Source organism: Nannobrachium achirus, assembly GCF_963921795.1.
Source record: "Nannobrachium achirus genome assembly, chromosome: 11".
Taxonomy (NCBI): Eukaryota; Metazoa; Chordata; class Actinopteri; order Myctophiformes; family Myctophidae; genus Nannobrachium; species Nannobrachium achirus.
The window spans coordinates 33,318,140-33,330,261 of NC_137820.1; the positions used below are offsets into that span (position 1 = coordinate 33,318,140).

Below are 12,122 nucleotides of genomic sequence, written 5' to 3' on the forward strand. Positions count from 1 at the left end.
CGTAGGTCGGAAAATTAAAAATATTTTTTCCCTGGATTCCTTGGGTCATGACGCATCTCCCCATATAGGCCACGCCCATTTGCGCCATGATAGATTTTCCGCCATCTTGAATTTTCTCCAAAACACACTTTTTGCTCCTTTTCCTACATATTTTCTTCAAATGTCACAAAAATCGGTACACATGATCCACACACACACACACACACACACACACACACACACACACACACACACACACACACAGCTCCACTTCACACGGGTGTGATTTTTTAGATGATAAATACAAAACAAACAGTTTTGGACATACAAGGTTTCCACCCGACAACGACGATATGCTATAAATATAAGGTGCTGGGAGTGAAAATTATAATGTAGGGGTGCCTCGGATTAAAAAAATAGTTATGGGGTGCCCTGAGACAAAAAAAAACGTTTGGGAACCCCTGATTTATGTATTTCCTTGTATTGATTTATGTGGATTTGTCTCAGTGGTTCTTCCGTTCTGTCCCCCCCCCCCCCAGTTGCGACTAGTCGCCTCCCCCCACCCGCCCGCCCTCCAGAGTTTTCCCCTCATCATCCCCTGAGTCTCCTCGGCGTGTGTGATGGACGCAGAGGGAGTGGGCCTGCCTGAGGAGGAGGAGGTGGCGGGGGCCTTCTGGATGCTGCTGTCATGGCTGGCGTCCTGCGTCATGGTGCTGGGGGCCTCCGTGCCCTACCTGCCCCAGTACCAGGAGATCCAGCGGAGCAGCAACACAGAGGGCTTCTCCACCAGGGTGTGCCTGGTGCTGCTGGTGGCCAACATACTGCGCATCTTCTTCTGGTGAGCTCACACACAGGGGCGTCACAGGAGGGGGAGTGGGACTGAGTTACTAGGGCCCAAGGTGGAGGGGCCTTAATTATTTTATACTTTAGCTATTGAAAAATAGCAGATATACTGTACAAGCTCACAGCGCTGCACTCGCGGCACGCTGCCATTTTTATATATATATTTATCTTTTTAAAGTGAACATTTGGAACTCAAATATTTGCTTCTGGGTGGGCCCTGGAACAACATGTTTTGAGATGGGGGTCCGTGGCCAAATACATAACATTTTGGGGGTCCTTCACATGAAAAGGTTTGAGCACCACTGACATAGAAACATAGGTTTTTCAAAAAACCTTAGAAGGATTTGAAATATTCAAAGACTTGCCGCACTCGGTGCCGCACTCGGTGCCGCGCTGTGAGCTTGTATATCTGCTATTTTTCAATAGTTAAAGCACAAAATAATGCGTTCCCAGTCTAAATGGGTTAAACCCCCTCCCCCTATGAGGAAAATTCATAGGGGTCCCACAGTGATTCCTTGTACCCAGGACCCAGAATTTGGTGCGACACCCCTGCTCACAAGTAAATAATTTGTGACCCTCCTCCCTTACAATTACAATTTACACTTTAGGCATTTAGCAGACGCTCTTAATCCAGAGCGACTTAACAATAAGCAAGGTAATACATCAATACATCAACATTAATACATCAAACATACCTTCTATAGTAGTGGGTGACAACAGGTATGTTAATTTGAACACCAATCTGTGAATGAATAAATAATTACTTATGTTCTGTGTTTTGCTAAACCCTTGATGCTGTTGGGTAGACTTTTGTTCTTTTGAACTGTCACTTTGTGTCCAGCACCAGCAACGAACTGGATGTGTGCAACCCATTGTTCTTTTTGTTTTTTTGTTGTTTTTGAACTAGTTACATTTCTAAGGTCATTTGCATTCCAATGTCCAACGTATTTTTTTTCTTGGCTAAACTCTTGGCTTTCTCTAAATGTTGATTTGTGTCGTCACAGCCAATCATCAGGCTGTGACGCGTTGTTTGCTTGAATAGAATACTAACTGGTCAAACTACCAATAGAATACATGTTCAGAAGCATAAACCCCAACTTCCATAAACCCTAGTGGTCTTGGATATTTCATAAAAGCAAAGGGTAAAGCCTCATTCTGCAATGACTGGATCTTGCGATGTTATACAATATACATTGGTTATATCATTATGGTGAAATTGGAAACTCTCCATTGATAAAACATTGAAGTTAACTGCTGTAGAATCATGGTAGCCCTCTGCTATTGGCGTAACTTACTGTATGTTTCACACTGTTTCAATTCAAACGCCCCTAATCCACCCTTAGAGGACCCCCGACTGACAAGCAAGAGTTGAATAACTCTGCCGCTTTGGTTAACCATTAAACCCTGCCTATACGGTTGGTTAGTTGAAAGGAGTCCCCTAAGGCTTTATACTAGGCCCCCTCCTGTTTTTGCTTTACAATAAGCATTTGTTTGCTGAAAATAGCCTATCTACCAGCTCAGAAGAAGAGCTTTTCGCTGAGCGTTTAACTCCAGAATTGGGAACCTTGGTTTCATGTGGTTAATTCAGGGGTTCCCAAACTTTTTTGTCTCAGGGCACCCCATGAATATTTTTTTTTTCAATCCGAGGCACCCTTACATTATAATTTTCACTCCCAGCACCTTATATTTATAGCATATCGTCGTTGTCGGGTGGAAACCTTGTCCAAAAGCGTTTTATCTATCATCTATAAAATGTACTAAACTAGTGAAAACTAGATTTCACTAGTTTTGTGCGACAGTCTTGATGAATTATGATGATTATGTTGCGAGGAAAACGTTGAGATAATAGCCATTTTCGTTAGAACTGACTGAAAATAACGTTGTACTTCAAATTTAAAATGATACTAAATATTTTTTCAAGTGTCCAAATACATTCCAAATATTATCAAATGATCTCGCGGCACCCCTGGACTGCCGTCACGGCACCCCAGGGTGCCCCGTCACCCACTTTGAAAACCTCTGGGTTAATTCATTCAAAGCTCCCATCATACTGTCTGGAGCATGGAGGCTCTGATTATGAGTAAGGCAGGGGTTCTCAAACCTTTTAGGCCGTGACCCCCAAAATAAACATATTTGAACTGGGGACCCTCACCCTGACAAGCACTTGGAATTGTAGGTATTACATTTAGCGTTACTCGGTTCGATAGATAAATATCGTGAAAATAGCCAAACTACAAGCTCACAACGAATCGCACTGCGAGGCGTTGTGAGCTTGTAGATCTGCTATTTCAAAATGTTCGCCTCTTTCTTACTTAATATTTGCCAGTTTGGTATTAAAAAGGTCTTGAAAGTCCTTAAATTGTCACTTTATAAATGTGCAGATACCCTGTACACACTTATACTGTACGTTGGATTATTTACCGTTGAGTGAGAACAAAAATTTACATTAAGCTAATCATCTGGGGACCCCACAAAATATTTTGCGGACCCCACTTGGGGTCCCGACCCCAAGTTTGAGAACCACAGGATTAAGGGGTAAATCGGATGTGGCGCCTTCTCTGCACTTCCGTTTCGTCTTTACGGTCGCACAAATTTAACCTAATATAAATCAAAACCATCTAAGCAAGCATGTAGCTTGCTGCTTAGCAGAAATGGAAATAAAAAAATATATTTCTGTGAATGGAAATGCCAGCTTCCGTTACGCAGATTTTGGTGTGTAGGTGTAGTTCCAGACTCTATACAGCATTCGGAGATTGTGGACTAGTTGTCTGGCAGCGCGAGACTAATTGCACTTAGACCAGGGGTCTTCAACAGGGGGTCCGGGACCCCTTTGGGGTCCTCAGAGTCACTACAGGGGGTCCTCCAAATCTTTCTCCTTTTTAATATATTAACCGCTTGAACCCTAGCGTCCATATTCTGAGAACTTTAGCCAAAAAATAGCAGATCTACAAGCTCACAACGCCTCGCAGCAAACAGGTTTGGTGTAGAGGGGAAAAAGAGAGGCATAAGTACAGAGTGAAATGTCAAGTTTATTAAGTATTGATGGTTCAAGTGGTTAAATATCTATAAATATAAATTGACATGAATCCAAAATACTCTGATGATTGTGCTGTCAAACAATGAAACACTATGGAATCTATGAACAGGTTGTGGGGGTCCCTGCTTCCTCTCTCTCTCAACTAAGGGGTCCTTGGCCTGAAAATTTTGAAGACCCCGGACTTAGACAAACCAGTAAGCAACTGGATATTACCTCTTGACTTACTTCCTGTTTACGGGGTGTAAACAGGAAGTACCCCAACCCAGTGTGAGTAAGCATACTGGATTGCGGTAAGCAGTATTATGTATTCAAAGTTTGTCGACTCAGAGCACACACTGATATGTTATAAACCATCCAGCCGAATTAGAATCATAAAACAAGAGTTAAATATATATCATTTGGCTTCAAAGTCATGAAAAATAAGCTGTCGTTTATTCTGCATAGGGCTGTGTACACTGTACGCACAGCCGTACACTAGGGCATTCACGAATAGAGATTTTTAGTATTAGAATTATTCGACCGCAAAGTATTCAAATAGTCGAATATTCGACAGGACTGGCCAAACTATCAAATATTAAGTAAGCAAGGGGCAAACATTTTGAAAATAGCCGATCTACATGCTCACAACGCCTCGCGTTGCGAGGCGTTGTGAGCATGTAGATCTGCTATTTTCACAATATTTATCTGCGGAACCGAGTCACATTAAATGTAATACCTACAATTCCAAGTGCTTGTCAGGGTGGGGGTCCCCAGTTCAAATATGTTTATTGTGGGGGTCACGGCCTAAAAAGGTTTGAGAACCCCTGGTAGATAGATAGATAGATAGATAGATACCTTTATTATCCCAAGGGGGAAATTTAGTTGTCCAGTAGTAGCACAGCAGTATACAGTTATTTACAAAGTTACAGAGACGTAAGAAAGATAGATAAGAGGGAAAAAAAACAAAAACAAAGACAAGAGCAGTACAGTACCAACTAGAAGCAGTGCTCTTCCGAGCACAGGTCTCCACCAGGCCACACAAATCGGCCTGTTATAGCGCCACCATGAGGCTGATTTAAAAAATGTGGGGCAGAGGTTCTGAATTAGCATCCAGGGAGTGTGTGTGCTCAGTTTGGCAGCGATCGGGCCAACGGCGCCGGAGATTAGCTGGTAACAACCAGGCCACACAAATCGGCCTGTTATAGCGCCACCATGAGGCTGATTTGAAAAATGTGGGGCAGAGGTTCTAGATTGGCATCCAGGGAGTGTGTGTGCTCAGTTTGGCAGCGATTGGGCCAACGGTGACTGAGATTAGCTGTTCACAAACTGCGAGGACGCACGGACGCACGCACGGACGCACGGACGCACGCACGGACGGACGGACGGACGGACGGACGGAGGGGAAAACATACTCTCCCTCAGCCTTCGGCTGGTGGAGACAATAAGGAGAAGGTGCATCAATAGAGGGGGCGAATAATATATAAGTATATATACATAAAGTGTCTTGCAAAAGAGACCATAGCAGTCAATGCTAGTTAGTGCAAACAAGTATATCACTGTCGTTGTTAAACCAAGCAAAAATACTCAGAAACTACCAACACTAACAACCTAATAGTGCAGTGTCAAAAATCAGTGCGAAAAAAGAAGAAACTAGGAAGCGTGTCACCGCAAGGCGCACATGAGCACTCTTCCTGGAAGGTCCTTAGAGGTCAAAGTCAATACAGCAATTGATCCTTAGAGGTCAAAGTCAATACAGCAATGGTTCCGTAAATCTAAGTTAGGAAGGGAGACCTTTTCAAGCGTCCGTTATGTGTCTCGTTGTACAGCTTAAGGGCAGCCGGTACAAAAGATTTTCCTAATCTCTCACATCTCCGTACTGGGTAGGTAAAGCGGTCGTTTCCTCTCTTACTCCAGTAACTGGTGATCTCTGGATGGAGGGGGTGGGAGGAGTTCTCCAAGATGGAATCTAGCTTCTTCGCAGTACGCACCCTGGTTACTTCCTCCACCCCCTGCAGAGAGGACCCAACGACAGAAACTGCTTTCTTCACCAGTCTGTTTAGGTTAAACGTGTCACCTGCTCTGTTGTTGCCACCCCAGCATGTTATGCCAAAAAAGAGGACACTTGCCATGACAGACTGATAGAACATCTGTAGCATCCTATTGCACACCCCAAACGATCTCAGTCTTCTCAGGAGGAACAGCCTGCTTTTCCCCTTGCTGTGAATCGCCTGCGCGTTGTCCGACCAGTCCAGTGAACTATTCAGGTGTACTCCGAGGAATTTGTAGTTATCCACGAGCTCAACCACCTCACCGTTAATGGTGCTTGGCACCGGGGGGACTTGGAGGTGCGGAAGTCCACCACCATCTCCTTAGTCTTGCTTGCGTTGAGCTTGAGATGGTTGTCCTCGCTCCACTGCACAAAGTCCCTAACCACACCATCGTGCTCAGCCGTGTTGTCACCCGAGATCTTGCTGATCACTACGGTATCATCTGAGAACTTCTGCAGATGACAGGTCTTGGAGTTGAAGCGGAAGTCCGATGTATAGAGAGTGAACAGGAAGGGTGAGAGCACAGTTCCTTGAGGGGCCCCCGTGTTGCTCACCAGCACATCGGACCGACAGCCCTGCAGTCTCACAGACTGTGGTCTTTCTGAAAGGTAGTCTGTGATCCATGCCACAAAGCCCTTGTCCACCCCCATCAGCGTAAGCTTCTCCGCAAGCAGAGGCGGTTGGATAGTGTTGAAAGCACTGGAGAAGTCAAAAAACATAATTCTGACTGTGCTGCCCAGATCTTCCAGATGGGTGAGAGACTTATGGAGCATGTAGGTGATGGCGTCATCAACCCCAATATCAGCCTGGTAGGCAAACTGAAGGGGGTCCAAGTGATCACTGACCGCCGGTCTCAGAAGGTTCAGAACCAGCCGTTCAAAGACCTTCATGACCTGTGATGTCAGGGCGACTGGTCTGTAATCATTGAGGACCGAGGGACGGGTCTTCTTAGGCACTGGGACAATGCAGGAGGACTTCCACAGCTGTGGTACCTTCCCCGTCCTCAGGGAGAGGTTGAAGAGATGCGTGAGGGGGACAGCAAGCTGCTCCGCGCAAGCCTTAAGCACCTTAGAGTTGATGTTATCAGGTCCCGCTGCTTTCCTGGTGTTGACTTTTCCGAGTTGGCGCCTCACTTGCTCGGTGGTGAGAAACAGGGTGGGTGGGGGGGGGGGGGGGGGGGGGGGGATGGTGCAGGGGAAGAAAGAGGGCGGCAACCGAGGTCACCGTTTGACCCAGCTGCTGCTTGTTGAACATTAACAGGAGCACCGTCAAACCGATTGAAAAAACGGTTCATCTCGTTTGCCAGCTCCTCCGTGCCTGACACAGTAGAGTTGGCAGAGCCGTACCCCGTGATCTTCCTAAAACCACCCCACACTTGTCTCGTATTGTTCTCCCTCAGAGAGTTCTCCAGCTTAGCTTTGTAGCTCCCTTTTGCCTGAGCCTTGACTGTTTTAAGCTCCTCCACCACCACCCTCACGCCCTCCGAGTCACCTGCATGGAACAGATCCCTTTTTCTCTTAAGGAGGTGAATGATTTCTTTTGTCATCCACGGCTTGTTGTTAGAGAAGCAGCGAACCTTCTTAGTAGGAACACACACCTTCTCGCAGAAGCAGATATAGTCAGTGATAACCTGACAAAGGCTATCTACATCATCCCCATGTTCACTGAAAAATGGTTCCCAGTCTGTCATTTCAAAATCAAATCTGAGTCTCTCCTCCGCCTCCCCCGTCCAACACTGAACCTCCCTGATGAATGGAAGCACTCTCTTCACGACAGGAAGATACGAGGGCTCCAGTTTCACCATGGAGTGATCAGAGCCACACACAGGGGGGAGGGAGACGCAACTGTATGCGTTCCTAACATTAGCATACAGGAGGTCAAGAGTATTCTCACCTCTTGTTTTGCAAGTGACATACTGGGAGAAATCAGACAGGCCCTTAGCAACATTCACCTGGTTTAAGTCCCCGTTCAGCAGAATAAGGGAGCTAGGGTAGTGCGTTTGAAAACTGGCCACAGTAGAAAAAATAGTGTCCCGAGCTACCGCTGCATTGCCACTAGGTGGCATAGAGCATAGAGGTGGTATAGAGCATTAACAAATTCATCCATCAGGGGCATTGACAAAGAGAAAAAAAACAATAAAATAAAAATAAGCGAATATTCGACTTCGGTGAACAACGTCTAATAGTGACTTTGATATTCAAATATTCAAATATTTGGTGAATGCCCTACCGTACACACACATACTGTAGGTCCCTCTTGACACCACATTTATGGTTGCTGTTATTAGAAAAGGGAAAAAGGAGACTAGAGGGTTTTTAGAGCCTCTGCAAAACCTCTATTCTCCAAAAGAGTGGACCAAGTATAGTGCCCTGAGGGACCACAGTAAAATAAGCTTTATTACTTTTTGTCTTTCTTTCTTTCTTTCTTTCTTTCTTTCTTTCTTTCTCCTTCCTCTTTTCGGAGCACAGGGCACTCAAATATCTCCTTTTAAGTGGGATGGTCAAACGGTAAATGGAATCACAGGATGAAATGAGATGATAGAATGCACCCGTCTTGCTTGGCTCAGAGCGAGACTTCTTCTGAAATGCTTTTATACTGTGGAGAGAGCATAAGGTCATTTTTATGAATGGGACAAAGGGAGAGGACATTTACTAGATTCGGTATTGAATCACGCGGTGGAATATTCTGTGATTAAATGCATCAGCCTGGAAAAAAAACTCATAGGCCATGTGTCACATCATTGATAGCCGGTAAGGAGGAATCGAATAGAATAGGACTCCATTCCAGATTTATTATAATGATTACGCTTCCTATTTCTTTGTAATCTTGGTGCCCTGTAATTGATTGCATAGGCTGGCCAGTGAGTCGGTCTGCAAACCATTGAGTGTCCCGAGTAGACCTCTAGACCATACATGGGCAACTGGCGGCCCGGGGGGCACATGCGCCCCCCCCAACTTCACTTAATGCGGTCCGCTGGTTAACAGTTCTGCTGCCGTTGACAATCCTCACCGTCATTGAAAGGGTTAAAATCATGGTGCCGTTGACGGTGAGGACTGTGAATCTTACTGTATTTACAGTAAAGGTATAATTACTTACTGTACGTCGCTCCGGTCCCGCCCACATCGGTAATGTCCGCGATTTGTTTACAACGCACATCGGGCGTGCACGCGAAGTGAACGTCCTCCATAGTAAATCCATTGAGAGGCCCATAAAAAGACTTCATTTACTCAAAAGAGACATTTTTATACAAAGGGTGGTCTGCATACTGTACACAATAGACTCGGGCTGGGCGCAGCCATGTTTCTCTTCTGGGCTCACACTGTCATGTGACTAGATGACGTAATCGTTGCCGTCAAGTGATAATCCAAAAAAAAATAAAAACAACCCCCTTCCGGCCCTTCAAAATAATAGCGGCGGCCCACGGAGAAAGCGGTGCGGCACCAAGGCACCAAGCATCCCTTCAGATTAAAAGGCAGTAGATGTGTTAATACTGGAATACTGATATATTATTGATAAAATTCCAACCATGCCAACATGACTCTTAAATTACTTCAATGTATTTGTATTTACTATAAGCTCATACAGTTAACATAAGAACATTATAAATGCATTCAAAAAATGTTACTTTTCATGGTTCCAATTCAAAAGTTTCAAACATAGCAGATCTACAAGTTCAAAATGTGTCGCACTGTAACATGTTTTGAGCTTGTAGATCGACTATTCTTTGACTGTGTATGCATTGTGGCCCTCTGGAGTTAATGTAAAACTATAGTGGCCCTCTCATCATTAAAGTGGCCCACTGCTCTAGACCTACTGCACATATAAACAGAGCTTCTACCTTTAAACGTAAATCTGGGGCTTTTTTTGTATACTATATAAATAGTTTTGAGGAAAAAAATGCTGCTATTTATCCCAGAGTGACTGCAAAAGAATGATGCTATTTGTCTCAAAAGCTTTAAACCCTGTTAAATAGAACATTCATATAGCAACAACATAGTTCTGTTTACACAATGCTGTACCCCCTCCAACTGTACAGTATTATGTTCCCCATTTTCAACACTTTTTATCATATTCTGACACTTGCTTTGGCAATGTAAACGTTTGTTTGCTCACGCCAATAAAGCTCCTGAATTGAATTGAATTGAATTGAATTGAATTGAATTGAATTGAATTGAATTGAATTGAATTGAATTGAAACTTGCTGATGCCTATACAGTGAGTAGATAGATCCATCATCCATCATGCTAAACAAGTGATTCTCAAAGCTGTTTATTTCAAGGATCCCCAACTTGTGTTTGGCCTCCAATTTGAAAAGATTGGAGCCCCATAATAGGAGCACCAAAAAAGTAAATGTCTTTCAGAATGTCCCAAAATTCTCAAAATGTTTCAAAAACAGACCCCTGTGCTAATTTTCATCCATGCACGTGTTCTTTTGGACTGGGTTCCCTGCAGGATTGGGAAGCAGTTTGAGCTGACGCTGCTCCTCCAGAGCGTGGTGATGATCCTCACCATGCTGGCCATGCTCCACCTGTGCTGCACCGTCCAGAACACCAACCGGGTCAGCACCAGGCAGCACAGACTCTCAGGTAAGCTGCAGCGCTGGCACAGAGACGTTTGCACAGTACTGCTGTCCTGTCCGTCATCAACAATACACAGAACAGGGACGTGCTGGGCCCCTGATTCAGCCCGGGAAAAAGAGTTGGAGAGGCCCTCATGTTTTATATTTCGTCGTTGTCGGGTGGAACCCTTGTATGTCCAAAACCGCTTGTTTTGTATTTATCATTTTAAAAATGATTTAAACTCGTGAAAACGGCCGATCTACAAGCACACAACGCCTCGCGGTGCGAGGCGTTGTGTGCTTGTAGATCTGCTGTTTTCACTACTTTTGTGCAACGGCCTTGTATGATGAAGCAGGGCTATAAATGTATAAATTTGAAACTTGGAGATACAAGGTTTCTGCCCGACAGTGACGATTTACTTGGAATTTTCCTATTGGCCGGGACCAGGCCGGGAATGAACCGGCCATTCGGGAGTTGTCCCGCTTTTCCCAATGGCCAGCACGTCCCTGATACAGAATGACTTGGCTTGGGCTTGGAGTTTGGTGACATACTGTACAGTATAGACTGGGGATCAACTCCTTTAGCAGTTTTCTGATCCGGTCTAGAGCAGGGGTCTTCAACGTTTTCAGGCCAAGGACCCCTTAGTTGAGAGAGAGATGAAGCAGGGACCCCCACAACCTTTTCTTAGATTCCATATAGTTTCATTGTTCGGCAGCACAATCGTCAGTGTATTTTGGATTCATGTCAGTTTGTGTTTTCATATAAGCGCGATACGTTGTGAGCTTGTAGATGTGCTATTTATGGCTAAAGTTCTCAGAATATGGACACTAGGGTTAATTGGTTAATATAAAAAAGGAGAAAAAACTACTTTCTATCACTCAAAGATTTGGTGGACCCCCTGTAGTAACTCTGAGGACCCCCTATAGGGACCCCCTGTTGAAGACCCCTGGTCTAGAGCATAAATAAGAGAGCCTGCACTCATCCAAAATTATTCGCCTCGGCCATCAAATGAGTAATTTGATGATCCTCACAAGTTTCTTCAAGTACTTCTTGGAATACTGCGTAGGTGTGGTGGTTTATATGTCCATGTTTCATTCGAACGTGTAGTGAGTGCTAAAGTGATGCCAGAGTACGGTCAAGCCAACACCAACTCATCTGGCCTCCTGAATCGCTGCCCTCCACACCCTCCTGTCTAGCATCAGGGTTTTGAGGTCACACCGTAGTGCAAGGGTTTTCAAAGTGGGTGAGGGGGCACCCTGGGCTGCTGTGACGGCAGTCCAGGGGTGCTGCGAGATAATTTGATAATACATGGAATTTATTTGGACACTTGAAAAAATCTTTTTAAACTTGAAGTACAAAGTTATTTTCAGTCAGTTCTAACCAATATGGCTATTATCTCAACATTTTCCTCGCAACATATCACTAAAATATCGTCACTGTCGGGCAGAAACCTTGTATCTCCAAGTTTCAAATGTGTACGTCTTTTGGTAAAGCAAAGCCCTGCTTCATTATACAAGAGTGTCGCACAAAACTAGTGAAAACAGACAATCTACAAGCACACAACGCCTCGCGATGTGAGGCGTTGTGTGCTTGTAGATCTGCTGTTTTCACTAGTTTAGTACATTTTCTAATCTAGATGATAAAGAAAACAAACGGTTTTGGACATACATGGTTTCC

At 44.6% G+C, this 12,122-nt stretch overlaps 1 protein-coding gene across 1 annotated transcript in view; it reads left to right on the forward strand.

Moving 5' to 3' along the window:
* Window positions 1-599: 599 nt before the first annotated feature.
* The window catches only part of LOC308294731 (solute carrier family 66 member 2), a gene marked incomplete at both ends in the record, with an annotated part of 133,835 nt that continues 122,312 nt past the window's right edge, over window positions 600-12,122 (forward strand). The window contains 2 exons of the mRNA XM_080737542.1: window positions 600-817; window positions 10,339-10,472. Of these exons, the coding sequence (XP_080593668.1) occupies window positions 600-817; window positions 10,339-10,472 (352 nt within the window). The remainder of the gene's footprint in view (window positions 818-10,338; window positions 10,473-12,122) is intronic.